Below are 19,367 nucleotides of genomic sequence, written 5' to 3'. Positions count from 1 at the left end.
TCTATCACCTAATTCACACCACTGTATTTTCTAGTTCCTGTCTGATCGTTGGTAATTTTTTTCCAAGGTTTGAAGCTAAAACAGTGTTGTTCAGGGGGGTAAGAACCCTTAAAAACAGGCAGAGAAATATTCTCGGCACTCTGGGTTCCTACAAGGCTCAACCCTAAATCATGCTGCTTCTTTCTCCTAGTTGATTACATGGTAACTTTTCTTCTAATGGCCAAGAAGTGGGGTCATATTTGTACATGTAAGTAGTTGTAACTGGCTACTGCCTTCTCATGTAGTGGGGCATCAGAACTTTAAAAGGGATTTTGATTTCTTCAGAAGTCTTTACCAGTTAAATGGACTCCCTTGTTAGTGTGAAGGGTCAGTTGCATCCACAAACATATGTGTCTCTGGGGTCAAATTTGCATGTTCACAAGAGGAGGCAAAATTCTGACATCTTGGTATTTTCTCCTGAATATCCCATTAAGAAAGAACTCATTCCAGATACTGATACAGGGAAGGAACTTCATAGTCTTTGCCATTTTGTTTCTTTTGCCACGGCTATTATGAATGTTGTTTCCGTTCCAGGTAGAGCATGCTTTTCACAAAGTACTTCACCAAGATCTTTGTAATGCAAGCTTTCTCAAGGATGGTTTTGCAGTTTTGCATCTTCTAAACCTCTAGCATGCTTGTTTAGATGTCTTTGGAAAGAGGTCAGTGGTTTGTGGTTTACAGAGAAGTGTGACAAAAGATGCTGTCTCAAGAATGACTCCCCTATTGTTCAGTGCCCTTTTCTGAGTGCATACAACAATGCTGTCCCGATAGGGTAGTGTTTCACTTTCATAGGTATGAAACTGCTCAGGGCAAGGCAGGTATGACTGTTTTTGAGCTATTACTTGAGCTCTTTTGTAGGCATTCAACAAACGTTTGAGCATCTTTCCAGTGACAGGATAAGTAACTGGTTGTATTTTGATGTTGCGTGATTCTCCTTCATTTGTAGTTTGCTGCCTTATTCAGCACATCCTTTTGTTGCTAAGAAATGTATTGACAACAAAGTGAACTTGGTAACAGCCAGCTACTTAACACCAGCCATGAAAGAACTTCAGGAGAGGTAGGTGTGAAAGTAGCATCTCCCTGGTGTTGCTTCCTTCTTTAGTGCATTATCTGAATATTTTTCAGTCTGTTACACCTGCAACACTTATTGTGAATTACTGCTGTCTGCATTCCTTCTGCTTCCCTTTCTGTGACGGAGGACCAAGTAACTTTCCCAAAGGTGCATGTGGCAGAGTGGAGGAATGAGTGCATTCCTGGTGAGACCAATGCTCTAAATAATGGAATGTATTTTTCTGCCTGCATCCAACTACTTGATGTAAATGTGCCTTTTCCTTTTCCCTCAGACCTGTTAAGATGTTTGATCTGGGCTGATTTCAAGCTGATTTCAAGTTGGGCTGTCCTATTCTACCAGCAAGCTTGTTTGTCATCCCGTGCCTTTCCCTAATAAAAACTTATTCTTGGCTTATTGGATCTACAGTAATCTCCTCCTTCATGCTCTTTCTTTTGGATATGTCCACTGTATTATTTTCAGATAACAACTCTAACTACTCTAATGTTTCTGTTGTTGTACTTATTATATGCTTGGAAGTTGTTTTGAGCATGGAGCTTCATCTAGGTGCTCCTCTCAGTCACAGTACTGGAAAATCTGAAGTGCATTCAAGTGAAGTGAGAATTGTACATGCTGTGTCTTTACAAAAGATAAAACAGAAAAAGCTAGACAGGTAGAGAAACAGTGTTGCAGAAAGTGAGGGATATTTGGGGGCCTCTCCTACCATTCTTACTGAGGTAATTTTTTCTCAGGAAAAAAGAAATTTTGGAAGGGCACTTCTCATTTGTCAAAAGACAAACTGATTTTGAAAATGAAATAAATTTGTGGTGATAAGTGAACTTCTCTGGTACTGTAGGCAGCTATTAGGAAAAAAAACCCCTCCAAATACTTGTAATTGGGGAAGTAGACCTTTTAATCTCTCTTCCTTGTAGGAGCTCTTTAGGGCAATTATGACTAGCTCTGTGCTGCCCTCTGCATTACTACCTTCCTGCTTTATAATGCTGTCCAGGAGATTGTGGGATATGGAGTATCTGGTAGAAATTTTGTTTTCCACCAACATCTAGGTGTTGCAGAGAAATAAGAGAAACAAAGGTTAAAAGGCTATTAGTCCGTTGTCACTGTCCAGGTTTTAACATCTGCTTCTGTTTATTTTTTCCCACAAGCTGCGGGCAGAGCTCAGAATTTACTGTGTTGGGGAAGGTTCACTGGGCCTTTGTTGGACAGATTTACAGAATAAAAGGCCAGTAATAGTGGATATTCTGATGGCTCTGTATTTCTGTTATTTTTAGTGTAGAAGCTGCTGGTATTACAGTGGTCAGTGAAATGGGTTTGGATCCTGGTCTTGACCATATGTTGGCAATGGAATGTATTGACAAGGCGAAGGAAGTTGGTGCTACGGTAAGGTTAGCTGGTAATGTGTAGTTCTGCCAAGATTACATTAGTAAAGTTGTTCTTTTAACACCATGCAGGTACTGAGCACATCACTGATGTATAACAGACTCTGGACATCTTACTTTTTCTGATGCATTGAGTTTCATAGCTACTGATTCGCTTGGTGAGACCAACTAAGATGGCCTTGCCCCAGTGTATCTTTTGGTTTCCTTTCCTTTACAGGCAGTGCCTGTAGTTTTCCCCTCCCCCCTGTAGTTTCTTCTGATCTGGCCCCCATTATCTGGGGGATAATGTCAACAGAAATTTTCAGAACTGATGGGGATTCTGCAGGGTAGATCTGTATGCATCCTGATCTGTCTTCTCTTCACTGTTTCTTTCCTGTGGATAAATCTAACAGGTTATATCGTACACTTCTTTCTGCGGTGGCCTACCAGCTCCAGAGCACTCTGACAATCCTCTGAGATACAAGTTCAGCTGGAGTCCACAAGGAGTGTTGCTGAATACAGTTCAGCCTGCTACGTATTTAAAAGATGGAGAGGTGAAGTAACGCGAACATTTTCATTTAAAACCGGACAAAAAGGTGGTATTTGGCTAAGGAAGGAGTTGGGACTTGTAAGATGCTGTGTTTACTTTCAAGCCAGTGGCAGTCAGTTGCCTAAGCCAGCTGCATAAATCACTTAGTCCTATGTTTGGAGCATGATGATCCCTGGTCGCTGCCACCTTAATTCTTACTTACTATGTGGAAACTGATTGTCAGGAAGGAATTTGTTCTAATGGCTAAAGCACTGGATTGGAGTTGATTTTTCTGGGTTCAGTTTCCGTTCCTTGGGTGTTGCTTTTGCCACTTGATTGCCCTGTCTTTGGCACTGTGAAACAAAGGTGAGAGTGCTTTTCTATCTAGTTGTGTTCATAACCCAAATAGCTTCATTTTGTACTTGCACAGTGCATAGCAGAACCCTTGATTCCTTTTTCTTTTGGTGAAGTGTGTAATACCAGTAACCCACTGAGTGGGTTTTATGAAATGCTTTTTGGTGTATTTTATACAAGCTCTGTTTTGCTGTTTGTGCACGAGTCATTAGGCTTAACCTCACAAATGTCACTGCTTCTGTTTTATGGAAACTTTATAATTGATTTGTGCAAGGCTATTGTAAGCCACTATCACGTTTCTTCTTTCCTATCTATTTCCACTCTAATTTGCTCAGAGTAGTTACTGCAATTATCAAGGAGACTGCCTTGTATAACCACTGTAAAGTTTAGGTAATTACCTAAAACTCTTTGATCTCCAAAACTTAGAAATCTTTTGAAATGTAATCTTCTGAAATATTTTGTCATGACATTTTGGTGCTCTACTGTTCTTATGGAAGTAAGAAAGGAGAAATTCAGGAATTTTACATTGGACCATTACTTAAAAAGCAGCAAAGTTTCAGATGAAAAGTGTTCTTGGAAAATGTTAAAATATTTCTTACTTAATTCTGAGCTGGATCAGCCATTGCTATGAAAAACTAGAGCATGCATATGAATGATTTATTATGAGAGGACTAGGTGAGCTGGTCAGTAAATTCTGCAATTTTTCCTCCTTGCCACTAAATATTTATGTCTTTGACCATTGTGTAGGATTCTTTCACACAATGTCTTGCCTTTCGGCATTTCTGCAGGCTTCACTGCTTTAGTATTTCTTCTATAAGTAAACCTCTTCCCCTTGCTTAGAAATCAGAAAATGAGTTTGTATTGATGCTGCATAGCAGATCTGGGCTTTAGCTGCTTGAAGGAAGCAGGGTTCAAGGCTGTGGCTGGGAGTGATAATAGAACTAGTCACCCATTTTTTTGTTTTCCTTCGGTGGTGAATTCTCTCTGTGCTCTGTAGCCTCAAGTAAAGATACACATGGGCAGTAATGTTATATCTGTGTAATATCACTTGATTTATTTTAATTCTTAAAAGAATGAACAAACACCCATTGTTCTGTTTTTATTTTCCTTCTCTCCCATATATAAAAACCCAAGCAAAACCTAAACAAGGTAATAAATAATTTGACAAAAATGCAGGGAGCTCATGGGCAGAATCTCGCTTCACACTGGTGGAGTTTGGGGCATGCTCCAAAATGACATTAATGTAAGTGAAATGGGAACCTGCCACTTTAATAAAAGTGCAACAGGAATTAACAGTGTGTGTGAGAAGAACATGGCCTGTTTTAGACCTTTGATTAATAATGGCTGACACAATGCATGCTCTTCCTGCACACATATGATTAAATGGCTTGGGCAACTGCTTTATTTAGATTGGGTCTTTATTTGCACTTGCAAGACCAAACATGTTTTTCCTGGTTTTGAGCATACTTTATCTTTTCTGTTCTGAAATAAGTTGAATAAGACTGCACCAAAATAATATTTGCTGTTCTTTCACAAACTTTAGATTATCAATATTCCACCTGGAGGAGCATTACTGGATTCTGTTACTCCAATGGACTTTTTCCCAGGGTTAAACCTTGAAGGTTTTCCTAACAGAGACAGCACAAAATATGCTGAGCCATATGGTATTCAGACAGCTCGCACTTTACTGAGGGGCACCTTAAGATACAAAGTAAGTTCTTGGCGTTATCATTAGTAATTATTGTTTTCCTCAAGAGATGAATGTTGTAAAATTCAAGAAAACTGTGTATTTAAATCTCAGCCTTTTATGGCTCTGCACTTGCTATTTATGAGCTCCCTGTTATCCCAGCTGAGAGATAACAGAAAGCACTTATCTAATTATTTTTAAATGTAGCTTTACTTGCTGTATTTAACAGGTTTTTGTTGCAAAATGGAAAAAGACTTTTATTTGTTTTTAGACAGTTGGCCAGTTGTCTTGCATAGTCTGTGTTTCTTCTTTTTATTCTGGCTCTGTACCTGGTGTCAGATCAATAGAGGATTTTTAAAAATGAAATAATTCCATTTTCTTATATTCCTGTGAAAAACATAATGTAAAAATTTTACAGAAAATTATTATTTTCCATCAATCTGTGGACGTTTCTCATTAAGTAACTAGAAATCTTTAATTTGAGAAGCTTTATAATTTTGGTCAGCTAAGTAAAATGTTAAGAGATAAATGTGTTTTCCTTCTAACTGATCAACTCTTTTCCTTTCGTTAGGTGTACAAAGCAGAATCAAAACAAAACATTTTTTTCTTTCAAATTTTCTTTTCTTTTATTTTTTCAGTCAATATGCATTAAGGAGTAATAAACCTAAAACCATATTGAAGGCTTGAAAAAGCTTTTATGGATGTTGTATTATGTCTGTTAAGGTTTATGTCAGGGTTTAAGTTATTGTTAGTTATCCATAACTTGAGGAAGTGTATGTCCTTTTTGTCTTAATTCCTCTGTTGCAATACAACAGAATTTTTTGTCTATTTCTGGGAGGGAGGGAGGCTTGCTTAGATGAAAGCATGGAAGAAGATGGAGGGCCAGATGGGGGGAAAAGGGTTATAAACTGTAATAGCTCTCTTTTTGTCAGTCTAGATACAATCTCTTTTTCAGAATGTAGAAACATGTGGGAGGCGTCTATCTCGTCATGAAATCTTAATATGACAATATCTATTCTTCCATTTGATGCCTGGTAAAACTTTCTTGTTTTGTATGTGTTAACACAAGGAACTGCAAAAGGTCAGGGTGACAAGCCAAGGGGTTGTCAGTGTGCTGCAAGAATGCTGTTTCTGTGGTTAGTGCTGTTTTCTTAACCCCCAAAGCAGGGCCAGCACTTTGGGCTGGGGTGATGTTGGTAGGGTTGTCGGGCAGGGTTTGCCATGCCAGCACAGAGTGCTGAGCAGGGCAGAAGTTAGTGTTGGCCCTTTGCACATGCTGCTGTGCTGCAGACCAGAAAGCAATCTGTTCACTGAGGCAGTCATCTCCTGAAAGTGCCTTTTTGGAGATTAAGTTTAGATAGCTAATGGAGTCAGTTTGAAAAGAAGTATCACCCAGAAGAATCTCACTGCAAGGCCATCTGAGCTGATAACCTAGTGCTTGTGGAAGTGACTCCTAATTTAATTAGTCTTCTTTCAGGGTGCTTTATTTCCTCCATTCTGCTTTTTTAATGTTTCTAGTCACTTTGCATGTAAGTGTTCTCAGGTATCCAGCAGCTGTGTGGGAATGTTAATGGGATACAAACCAAAGTAAGCAGAAATCAATTGAGACTTCTTTTGTTGTGCAAGCTTTGCAGTTACTTTTAAATACCATTTTACCGCTGTTTGTCTGTCTGATATTCCTGAAGATGAGAATCAAACACCCAGGATTCTTATCTTTAAAATCAGCCAATGTGACGTCCACGCAATCCCAGTGGTGTGAAACTGGGTGAGCAGAGTTCTGCTTTGTGCTGTCTGTATTCAGTGGTTCGTTTATGGGCCAGCTGGCTGATACAACCCTGTCTGTAGTGATGGGCTGGGGTGTCAACTACTGCTGGCCAGCTGAGCCCTTTGATCTCAGGAACCAATGGTACTTGCCATGGAAGTATTGATAAGAGAATAAGCCATTAAGAAAGATTGAAAAGTAGAGAAGGGGTGGAGAGGGGCTGGGGAAGACACCACTCTGTGGCACCTCACTGGCATCAGGTTGACTTCCCAAGAGAATAAGACTTAAAACTGCCATGGTTGTGTCTATCACTACATTCAAACCAAGGAGAAATACCTCAGTTTCAAGTGATTATTGTATTTAATGGTGTTATTCTTTTATTTCAGGGATACTCCAGAACTATGGGAGGCTTTGTAAAACTAGGGTTAATTAACCCAGATCCTTATCCTTTACTAAGGTCAACTACACCACCTCTAACCTGGGTGAGTTACTCTGATTACTCTGCCTTCTTTCCTCTGTTTTATTGATGGTTTTCTTATTGCTAGACTTGGCTGTACTTAGCAATGGGAATCTTGTATTGCATCCTGATCTTTGATTTTTTTCCCCTGAAAATTAGGCAAGTTTTCTTCAGCAGGGTTGTAATAAGGTGCTGGAACAGGTTCCCTGATAGATTCTGGAGTGTTTGTCACGGGACGCTTTCAGGACTCAGACAAAGCCATGGCCATATTTTTATGAATTGTCTTACATTTTTTGTTAGTCACAGTCAACTCAGTGCTCTGAGTTTGCAGTGTCCATATTGCTGCTGTCTCATGATCTTCAGTGTAAAAGTTTTTTTAGGGCATCAAGAAGTAAGAGATTGTGCATATTAAAATCTTTTTTTCTATTAAAATTTGTACAAGCATTTTTTTGATCTTCTATTATGTTGCTTTTCTGTCTTGGTTTTGTGTGTCTCACTTTATCTCAGCCAAGGCATGACTGATGTTACATTTGACATCGACATTTTGGTTGTCTCTGTGGACAAACAGGGAATTTCATATTTCATATGGGGTGAACAGAGCTGCAGTGACAAATGACTTATTACTTGTCAGGTCTGTTTCTCTGTCTTCTGAGAAAATTTTCTTCCCTTTTGCAAACACAAAAGGGAAGAAAGAGAGAATAACTGTTTATTACTCAGATGAGCAAAATTCAGATCTGTCTTCATATTTGTGCTTTTTTAAGCATTTATCTGGAGAAAACCAGCAGGCTTGTGCTCTGTGATGGTCTGAGAACAACACAGTATTTTTCTGATGATGTCATTATTTCCAGTTAAGAGTGTCTTGAGTATTCTCAGAGCCAAGAAGCTAGAAGGTGAAGAGGGCACAGTCTTGCTTGTCTCTGACTAACATGTAGTATTGGGAAGATGAGCAAACTCCAGGAGTTTTTGGGTGGCCATATGGGAATTACTTGGGAATTACTTTTTTTTTTTTTTTTTGGTCTACTTTCAATTTTAGGGTTGATATTTTCAAGTTTTCTTTGTAAAGATGGCTGGAATTTCCAGTTCTTCAAGCCTCAGTGATAAGTATACAGTATTAGGTAATCTGTAGAAATAGCTATAAATGTATTATTCTCACAGCAAAGATTTTGTTGGTGATGTTTTTACATCTTGGTATTTTCTCTTTATCAACTCTGCCAGGAAAGTAGAAGATATGGGCTAACCTGAGCTCCAAATGGACTCTGGAGTTCTTGCTTGTTTCATATCTTGCTTGTAGTTCTCTTTATTATCCACTTTGCTGTGAATGAAGCAAGAAATAATTAGCATCTAGGTAGCACAAAATGGCCTTCACATATGCACAAATATAATGAGAAAGTTCTTTGGTAATACTCCCAGGATTGCTAGAGACTTGTTCATCTCATCAGTCTGTTTCCTTCCTTCTGAAAGGGACATTCTCCATTTGTAGACCAACTGAAAGATATCCAATCTCTTAAGTTTTTGACTCTGTCAGTCTCCAGGTGGCTTCTCTTTCATCCTAACATTCTCCTAGTGTCCCTTGTTTATGCAGGTTTCTATGTTCTTTCTTTGCTGCCAGAGGAAGGGATAAAACTAAAATGTAGGGGGAAGCAGCTGAGGGGTGGGGTACAAAGTCTTTTAGGAAAAGATGAGCCCTATTTTCACCTGCTGTGATTAAAATTCTCAAACTTTCTCACTTTCCCTGTACACATAACCTGTCTTCTCTGAAGTCCTGAATTTTAACAGATCTTAGTGGAGCAGCTGGTTCTCAACAACCTTGAATGAGATGGAGTGGGAACAGATGTCAGGCCTTCATGAACCTTTTTTGTTTTAACACAGAAAGAGCTCATGTGCAAACTGATTGGAATTAAGTCACCTGCTGAGCACCATGTTCTTAAAGAAGCTGTATTTAGCAAACTGGAAAAGGACAAAAATCAGCTGGAAGCAGTGGAATGGTAAAATGTTCCAATGATTTTTAAAGTTAAAAAAAGAAGAAATGTTTGCAATTCCAGCCATTTTGGTTCATGTTGAGACTGTTAAACTGGTATGCTGAACAAGTGGAAATTCAAAAACTATGATGAAACTGTTGATAGGCAATGATATAAGACTTTCTCATTTCTTCTGCCAGGTTAGGTTTATTGGGAGATGAACCGGTTCCAGCAGCAGATTCCATTGTAGGGGCTCTTGCAAAGCACATGGAGATGAAGCTGCCCTTTGGTATGTGTTCTTTTTCATGGGTTTGAATGGAACAAGGCAATATCTTTTATAAGCCTTAATTGGATTTGTTTGCTCACCTTCATTAATAAACCTTCATGATACATTTTTTAATGTATTGTGATGTCCCCTACTTCCCCAATTTATCCTTTTCTTTCCCTGTTACACTTTTAGTTTGATCCTAGTATTTTGTGCTCCTTACTAGTCCTTGCCTTCAGTCACTTCCCTGATATCCATGCTGTGAATGTGTAGTGCCTGGCTCCTCAGGAACCTTGTCTTGATGTGGCTGAAATACAAGTAACGAATAGTTTGTGTGCTTTTCTTTTAGGCACTGGAGAGAGAGATATGATTGTTATGAGAAGTGAAATAGGTCTCAGGCATCCTTCTGGTCATTTGGAAGACAAATTTATTGATCTGGTTGTCTATGGGGATAACAAAGGATATTCTGCAATGGCTAAAACAGTAGGATACCCCACGGCTATTGCTGCTAAAATGGTTCTAGATGGTAAGTGGCTATTCCAACTTCAGTAACTGTATTTCAATCCTCTGTATCTTCCTGCCTCTAGAAAGTAAGTATGTAGTGTTTCTGAAGTATATTTATGTATATTTTTAAAAATTTGTCAGACTCTGACTGTCTTCTTTACAGGAATTTTTAATCTGCATGTTTGGATGTTCAGATGTTCAATGACAACTCTTAATTTACTGCTTAATCCACAAAGATTTTAAAGTCATTTAATATTAAATGTTACACTAGTGTAGAGGAAACCTTTAGCATGATAAATTATAATTAATTATGCTATAGTGAACATATACCTGTGCTGAATAAACTAGCAACTTCCACTGCTACTTTCTGGATTGATGAAATTTGAGGCTTGGGGCATATTACCTAAGCATGTTGTTATAAGCAGTCAAACTCCTCCTAGTCATCACTGTTGAAAGAAATACTGTGATTTCCCCTTCCTTGCTCTTAATCTTTAGAACTTTCTTCTCCTGGCTAACTGAAATGAGCAAAACTTCGGGGCTTTTTTTGTTGTTCTTTTTAAAAAAAAACAACTCACACTTTTGAAGTTTAGATACTTTTCATCAAATTGCAGTTTCACAGTTCTGTGAATTAAGTTCAAGCTGTGTATACCACTATGTGTTTCAAACTTGTTTTCTATATTCTTTGTTACAGTACTGATGCTGTGTGAGAACACAATGCCAGGATTTTTAAATCTGCATGTGTAAATAGATGCAAAAAATTTTTAAAATGAAAATTTATATAATTTGCATATTGATCTTTGCATTTGTTCTCGGTTCCCCTTGGCTGGTTGCCAAATGTCCACTCAGCTAGTCTTTTACTCCTCCTCAACAGGGGGAGAAAACAAGATGTAAAAGCTCCTAATTTGAGATAAAGATAGGGAGAACACTCACCAGTTACTGTAATAGGCAAAACAGGCTCAGCTTGAAAGAAAAATTATTTTACTTTATTTCCAATTAAAACAGGTTTGAATAATGCAAAAAAAGAGATAAACTAAACCAACATCCTTCTCCCTGCTTTGCTCTCCCAGGCTCAAATTCACTCTCTGTTCACTTCTCAGCCTCTTGCCTCTCTCCCGAGCAGCGCAGGGGGCTGGGCAACAGGGGCCTGTGATCAGTCTCTCTGCTGCTCCTTCCTCATGCTTTTCCTCTCCTCCAGCTGGATCTCCACCAGGGGCTGCAGGGAAATCTCTGCCCCAGTGCCTGATGCACTTCCACCCTCCCCTTCTCTGAGAGTGGTGTTGCAGGGCTGTTTCTCACACTTCTTTCCTCACTGCTGTTCAGCACCTTGCCCTTTCTTAAATAAATATTCCCTGAGGTGCCCCACCCATGGCTGAGGGACTCATTGGTTCCCTGTGCCTGGATCTGGCCGTGTCCAGCACAGCAGCTCCCACCTTGCCCACAGAAGCCCCACTGTGCAGCTACCAAAGCCATCCCAATAAACCCAGTGGAGCACTAACACTGTTTTTTAATACCTTTATTTCAGGTGAAATAACTGCCAAAGGCATGGTCATACCTCTGACAAAGAATGTTTATGGGCCAATACTTGAACGTGTTCGGGCAGAAGGCATTCTGTACAGTACTCACAGCGTTATCAAACAGTAACTGAAAGCAGTGGATTTAATCAAGTTTTGGCTTTTTTTGGTTCCTCCACCTCCTTCTGGAATCTCCGTTTGGACCAGCTAAAGGCAGCACTTGCCATTTCATACACAAATGTTGCCTTCCATAAAACCTGCCACCCGGCTTTAATGTAGAAACCATAGATACTCACAAATGGTGATGTTTTCCTCTTAAAATTGTTAATCTTTGATGTACATGTTTCAGCATCAATCGGATCTTTCCTTTTACTTTTTCTAAAATATCTCAGAAGGGCTTTTTTTTTTGTTATTAGAGTTTATCTTCTAAGTGTATAGGGTTATTATTGTGACAAATTTAAGCTGAAAAAAATCTAATAGTGGATTATTTTGTGGTGGAAAAGTCTGGGTAATGAACTCTATTGATGAAGTTTGATTGTTCATGTGGTAAAAATAATTTTTCCAAAAAATGGAGATGAAAACGATACTTAAATTTTAAGTCTGGTCGTCCCTTTCACTTTAGCAATATTAATGAGTGTTTTCACAATAACAATACGCAAAAAATAGTTTAGAAATTCTGCACTACTAAAAAATAAGATCCTTTTAAATCTTGAAAATGTTCAGTTCTTAAACATTTGAAACCTAGATCTTAATATTTTTTAATCACTTTATAATGAATGTAAATTTAAATTAATTGGAGGAGGGAGGAAGATTAGCGCAAGCTTCCCCCCACACCCTTTCTTATTACAGAGTGGAAGCTGGTTGCAATATATTGAAATACCTGCTGTTACATGTTGCCTTGTGCTGTGGAGAGAGCACATTAGCATTGAGCTCTGCAGCTAGGAAGGGCAATCTGAAATACAACACAGTTAATGTGCCTAGAAGATGCTCCAAATGACATGTTTACTCTTCCCACTTCTACTGCATGCCTCATCCAGTTTAAGTACTGTTACAAAGGGAATACATTGTGTAGTATATGCAGCTTTGAAATGCACTAGGTTTTGAGGTTTAAATTGCCACTTTTTGAGTTAGCTTCAAGGTTTTGAAGCGTTCACTTGGGAACCTATGCCTTCTACTCAGTACAGTGTCACTTTAGACTGATGGAGTGTAACAGCTCATTTGCTGCTGAGTGCTGTGCTGACAGATGTGTCAGCCCTGCTCTAGCTGCAGTTTAGCCACATCAGTCCAGAACTGAACTTCAGCCCTAGTGCAGCATCTCTGCAACATAGCACCAGCTGCCTCCTTTCGTTTCAGGGCTGCTTCTCTGGCTTTTGCTTAGGGATTTCTGCACTACTTTTCAATTAAAGCATGGCTTAGACTTCACCAGTCAGGTCTGTGAGGTGTAATGCTGTGGGCAGGTTGTATTTGCACTGGTACCTGTGCAGCTGCCTAGAGCTTCCCTTTTCTAAAGCTGAATACTGATGCAGGAAGCTGTCTGCTTTCAGCTTTGCTCACAAGTGCACTTTGCTGATAAACGCACAGCCTTTTCCTTCCTGAGAATCAGTGCTGTAATCACAGTTCTGAGAGGCTGGAATTCCAGGTGTCGTTTTGCATGGTAGGAAAAGCAGCCATAACAATAATTCAAGTTTTGATCTCCAAGTTTTGCTACTCAGGATTTGGATTTTCTTTGTGCACATGCAATGAAGTAGCAACTGCAACAGAGTTAAGTGAAAGGAGCCAAAGGGAGAATGGAGAATGAAGGGAGAATGTTACTGTGAAAGAGAAGGACTTTTTGTACTGAACCACTGCTTTTGTAATGTAATGCCAAATTTGGATTCTGTTACAGTGCCATGCATATATCACACAAAATCCTGTCTCCACAAAGTTGTTTTGCTTCCCACTGACCTTACAGGCTGTTGGTCTGTTGTCTGGCTGGTAGATGCAGCTGGGGTAAGGATGGAGCCTGCAATGAATGTTCTGCTCTCTGCTGCCTCCTCCTTCTCCAGGTACATTAATGGCCTACAACTAAGGTTTAAAGTTATACTTGTCTCTGCTGGTTCCTTCCAGTACAGTGTTTGGTGAGACCAGGATTTTACTTGGGAATTCTCTGTTCCCTTCCTTAGCCCACAAATACACAACCACGGAGTTGTGCCTCTGTATATATGCATGCACCATACTTGCTTTTCTGCCTTGGAAATGCAGTATGAGATGAAAATCAGAATTTAAAAAAAGTATCTAATATTTTTTGACCATTAAAGAATGAGCAGTGCAGTGTTTTCTTCAAGAAACACTGGTACTATTTTTGAAACACTTTATATCGGAATATATTTCTATTTCCCAGTGCAATGCTGCATTTTGTTTTCTATGTTTAGACTTAAATGAGTTTATTGCCTGTCTTTTTTTATGAAGATTATACTTCTCAGTTCTCTTTGCATATTACTGGAAAGATAATTGTATCTTATACACAATATTGCTTGAAAAATAAATCTGAAATCCTCTGTTTTGTTGTCATGTCATCTTTACAGTCCAATAATAAGATGTACCTGAATGGGATTTGGCATAGATGGTTATATTGAAAGGATGCCTACACATGGACTTTTCTATGTGCATGAAATACTGCTTTGCATACTGCTTGCTAGACTCACAGGAGAGGACTTCAAGGATTGTTTAAATATGCCCATCTATATATTTATATATATATATATATAGGTATATCTGTATCTAGATAATTTTCAGCTATAATCTTAAGAGATTTGTGGTTTTTTAGCACTTTTTCTTGGGCATAAGTACAACTACTGAAGTGGTAAGCTACAGAACAGCAGATGTATGATATCTCCTGTGCCTCAAGAAGGCATGAAACTTCGGTGTCTCACAGCCTGTCTCAGCTTGAGGACTTTGGTCAGCTGAATACATGGCTTCTGCTACCACTGCCTGTGCTGACAGGCTCTTAAACTCTTTGTTCACACGGGGCTTCAAGGAACAGATTGTTTCACTGGGTGTCTCTCATTTTTTTCATTTTGGAATTTATGCTATTGACAGACCTTCATGACATGTAAGATCACAGTGTCTTTCTGAGATGGAGGTGCTTGAGCCCCATTACACTCAGACTGGCTTCTCTGCCTCTGTGTTTTGCACGCTCTCAGCCCCAGATATTCCTACAAGTGAGAATTATATCCCTTGGAGGAACTGGAGTACAAAAGTGACACTGTCAGAAAAGGGTGTAAGCTCATAGCAAAATAGCTGTTTAAGGGGGGAAAAAAAATGGACTCTAGTAGTTGTGATTAGGCTGGAAAACTACAAAGAGGAGGGGGAGAAAAAAAGAAATTTAGCTATGAGTGTCTAGCAGAATTTATCAAGGCAAATCATACCATCTCAAATATATTCTTTCTAAACTACTGTGCACAGGTTGTGACTTTCCTGAAACAAAGGAATTAATTCCATAAACCATAAGAATTCCATTCCATAAGAAGGGGTTTTTTTTCCCCCCTCACTTGTTTTGGCTTCGAAAGGAAAGAATTCAATTTCGAAATGGAGGGGAGTCAGACATAATGTGGCCAAATATTGTGAGAGAGACTTCCCTTCTTTCTTGTCCCTTTGAAATCCTAATCCGCCAAAGCACAAACCTGTGACAAGTGGATGGTCAGACATGGGCCTTGCTGCAGGGAAGGAGTGAAAACCAGGACTGTAACCTATGATACCTCAGACTCAGGATAGCAGTGGGGCCTTTATTTCTGTTTTTAACCCCAACAAGACAACAGTGCTCCTCTCATCCCCAGCCCTGCTTTGTTAAAGAATGAGAGAGAAATGCGTTTAACTTTGCTAAACTCATCTTGAAGTAAGCATTTACCACAGAGAATTTCAACCTTTCTGAAATTACACACATTATCCTAGGACACAGCAAAGAACTGTAAAGCTAGGTCAAGCACTGTGATAAAACATTGCTAACAAGTTTTGTCAACTGATTTTTGAAGTCCATACTAAGGTCTTGAGCTAATTTGTTGTGGTGCTGATAGTGATGAGTTTTTATGACTTTTGTTCCTTGCTTACTGCTGATTTTTGTAAAGCTTTTCCATAGGTATTAAATCTCCACGTCACAATCACTAAAAAGTTGGTGATAGTAAATTACTTGTTTTCTTCTTTTTTTTAAACTCTCAACTCTTTTCTGATTTCTTAGGAGGAAGATCACTAATGAAGTTTTCCTTGTCACACATAACTTACAGCTATGTAAAGAAAAAAGCTTAACCTGATGTTGTTTATTAATATCTTACTTCTTGCCAGAGATACATAACATCTTCTCCACACTTGACCCAGTTTGAAAAGGCAGGCTATATGTCTTTTGAGTCTGTAGCTTGGATTACAAGAAAAAAATTAATTAGAATATGGACTTTGTCTGAGAGAGGAACTGACACGCATTTATTAAAATCTGTAATCCATCACAGTTGAAGATTATAGAATATTTTTTTATGATTCTTATTTTTTTTCTAGATCAGAACCAATATGTGTGAGTAAAGAGATTATCTTAAGCACTTATGTTTTAAATAACTTGTCAGCATGCTAAGATGATGAATGTGATTACAAACATCTCTGGAAGAAACCTTGAATGACAGCTGATTCCTTGGATTACAATTTTAAAATGTCTGCAAAACATTTAGGTTGAAAGGAACAGTTATATCAAGATGGGAATTTAGAAAGGAGGATTCCGTTTTTGCTTTTGGTCCACAGATGCTTGAAAAAACAGAATTAATTAGCCTAAAAATTACTTTGTATCTACAACTATATAAACCTGTAAATATATTAGCAGAAGTCACCTTCATGCTTTTTATTTGATATGCAAGGCAACAAGCCAGTTTTCCAGAAGAAAAGGCTGAATAAGTAGCACATGAGCACTACAGTTTCTCTTGTTGTGTTAATAGGGTGAAGTGCAGAAGTATAGTACCTGCTAATAAGGTTATGGAATATTGTTTGCAAATGGCCATAAGATCACAATTAACCTCTCTGGTATGTACACCCCTAGGATTAGGATATCCCCTAGATTAGGATATCAAAAACTGTTTCTATAACTTTTTGAATGAGAAGGGGGAAGTATACAATATTGCTGTCCTTATTAGCCTAGATGTGCAAATGGAGCGTTGTCAGCAAATCTGTGTGCTTCAGAGGAAGTAGTAAGGAACCCTGAGGCCACCTGAAAAAGAGGATAATCCCTTTCTCAAAGCACAACCATTACACACATTTGTATGCACCAAATTTGTGCCTGAACACTCCGAAAAACATGTATGTGCAATTCTTACAAAAATGTGCATCACTTGGGGCAATGAGCCCGTTATGTACATTTTTAACTCCTGTCAACCCCCCAACTCCACAAATGTAATAAGAAAATAGTTCTAGATCCTATTCTTGAAGGCAATGTATCCACTAAGGATACATTGCATGTTTGCTTGCACTTAAGAGTCCTATCTCAGTCCTGTTCTTCCTGAACGTCAGTAGTAGCCAATATGCAACCATGGCAAGGACCACAGGATTTAAAAAAAAAAAAAAAAAAAAAAAAAAAAAGTGCAAAACCTGAATAAAGATGTTTTGGCCCAGAAAAGTAGGTTGCCTCTGAATTATTTAATGAACTAATTATGGGTTTGAACTAGAGATGAATACTTGTATCTACGGGCACATGGCTGGCACCCTGGCCAAGGCTAAACTACCTGCACAAATTCTGAGAAACTTGCTGGAGACAGCAAGAGTGAGCAGCTAACAGGAGTTAGGAAGAGGGCCATAAAGTCTTGTGGTGCTACACAGGCAGTTAATGGGGAGTTATGTGAGGGAAGGCCAAGCTCTGGTGGAGACCTGTGGTGGCCGGTGAACATACATTACAAGGGACAGAGGGTTTTCGGTAAGACAAGTCCCTAGTGCTACAAGAACCACTTCATGTTAGGGCGGCCGGAAGGGTTTCTCCCAGGATGCTTGTTCTGTTCTGTTAATCTATCCCAGTTTGGATTCCCCGGTTGGCTGTCAGCTTCTATCCATTGTCACTCCCCCAGAGCTTCCCCAGTGGTCCCCGTTCCCTGGTCCCGCCTTTTCCCCCACCCCCAGATAAAACTGCGAGTTGTGGGATCATGTTGGTATTTGCCTCTGCACCCTTTGACAGTGTAGCAGCAATAAATGCTCCTGCTGGAATGCACACAAATGCCCTTCTCGGCTCTTTGCTACCGACTGTAACACTGAACCCACCCGTGCGTCTGTGGGGGCACGCATATGCCCCACAGAGCCGGGACAGAGACAGTATGAGAGACCTTTTGGAAAGAAAAGCTTGTGAAGTGAGAAATACCAGGGAACTTGATAACACCATTATAGCTGAGATATCTAAACAGCAGCATCTGAGGTTTCACATTTGGGTATGGCGTAACAAAGTTAAGACCCATGGGAGTAATTAGGTAAGAACTTTTTTCATCTGCAAAGGGATAGAAAAGGTTGGAGAAACAGAGGCACTAAGGAGAGCCGTTCTAAGCACAGGAACAAGGAGAGAAGAGGGGTAAAAGGTGCTTACATATATGTGCTGGCTGCTGGCCAGTCCCTTTACCCATTCATGCCCTGTGCCTGACCATGGCCCTTTGTCCTGCCTCCTTTTAAAATCCTAGTCCTATTCTCTGTGTCATGAATCCTATTTCTACCATCCTGTGTGCATGTATGCACGCGTCTCCCTGTGTGGAACATGGGCACTGCATATTCCCTGGCTGGACCTGCACAGGGCCTTTGGGCTTACAGGAGAATCATCCTGCATGCAGTGGCTGGGGAAGGGGAAATGTCGAGGGTCCCAAGTCCAATGGACTCAACCACTCCCTAACCTCTTGGACTGAACTGTGGTTAGAAAGTGTCAAAAGTAAAAGAGAATTTAAGCGCATTAATATTATAACACAGTTTTACAAAACTTCCCTATGTTACATGGGCTTAGATGACCTCCAGTGGTCCCTTCCAAACTTACACCATCCCTGCGGTTCTGTGATACATTGTTTTGTCTATATGATTATTTTTCTTGTAATGAAAGAGGACAAGAGCATGAAAAAGTCTGCCTTACTGCTAGCTATTTTGACACTCTGTGCTAGTCTGTCTCCTTGTCTAGGACCTTCACGCTCATGTATCAACAGTATGAGGATTCTTTAAAGATTCTGCTCTTTAGATTCTTCCAAATCTAAATTCATTTTGGCTTTGTTGCAGCTCCACCTATCCTCAATCACACACTGCTGAGGGGGTCTAGATCCATCTGCTGACACACTGAGCTCCCTTACACATGCCTACTCTAGGAATCAATCAGCTAAAATCTCCAAGCCCACATCAGGCCTGTCTTTTTCCATGCTTAGTTTTCATCTCAGAAAAGGTCCATTATTTTCTGTACATTTTACTCCAGAACAGTATTTCTGCTCTCAATATTTCTACATAGCTACTGTATAAACTGTATAAAGTGAGAAAATAGTTGGTCTCACTGCCCATGCTAGTTTTAAACAAGTGTCTTACTCTGTTCCGGGCTCCTCCAGCCCCTCGTGGTGCAATCTTCAGTACGAGCAGTCTCTTTTCTTGCCAGTTCTGAAGGTTACAGAAAATGATTGAGGCCAACTTGAAACAATTTGCTTTCGTTTCTGCAGAGATTGCTTGCATTATTGCTTCCCAAAGTTTGGCTGTTGCCTTGCCAAAGGAGGCAGCAGCAAAGAGCTCAGCAGCCAAATCAATGATCTGAAGCCAAGCCAGCAGGGAGGTGTCTTGGGAAGGGCCAGCTAAGGCAATTGGGACACCTGCAACAGCCCATTAACCCGTGGGTGACCAGACTGCAAGATGTGGGAGGAGACACTAAAAAA

General features: G+C 39.6%; 1 protein-coding gene across 2 annotated transcripts in view; it reads left to right on the top strand.

Annotated features, from left to right (window-relative positions):
* AASS (aminoadipate-semialdehyde synthase) overlaps positions 1-14,027 on the top strand; it is a 30,485-nt gene extending 16,458 nt beyond the window's left edge. For both annotated transcript variants that reach the window (XM_082280171.1, XM_082280170.1), the window contains 9 exons: positions 986-1,096; positions 2,377-2,485; positions 2,877-3,017; positions 4,890-5,057; positions 7,182-7,277; positions 9,122-9,237; positions 9,411-9,499; positions 9,825-10,001; positions 11,502-14,027. In XM_082280171.1, coding sequence (XP_082136297.1) covers positions 986-1,096; positions 2,377-2,485; positions 2,877-3,017; positions 4,890-5,057; positions 7,182-7,277; positions 9,122-9,237; positions 9,411-9,499; positions 9,825-10,001; positions 11,502-11,620 — 1,126 coding nt within the window. In that variant the 3' untranslated portion in view covers positions 11,621-14,027. The remainder of the gene's footprint in view (positions 1-985; positions 1,097-2,376; positions 2,486-2,876; positions 3,018-4,889; positions 5,058-7,181; positions 7,278-9,121; positions 9,238-9,410; positions 9,500-9,824; positions 10,002-11,501) is intronic.
* The last annotated feature ends 5,340 nt before the right edge of the window (positions 14,028-19,367 follow it).

Source organism: Coloeus monedula, assembly GCF_965178545.1.
Source record: "Coloeus monedula genome assembly, chromosome: 4".
NCBI lineage: Eukaryota > Metazoa > Chordata > Aves > Passeriformes > Corvidae > Coloeus > Coloeus monedula.
This window is presented reverse-complemented; position numbering and strand designations above follow the sequence as displayed.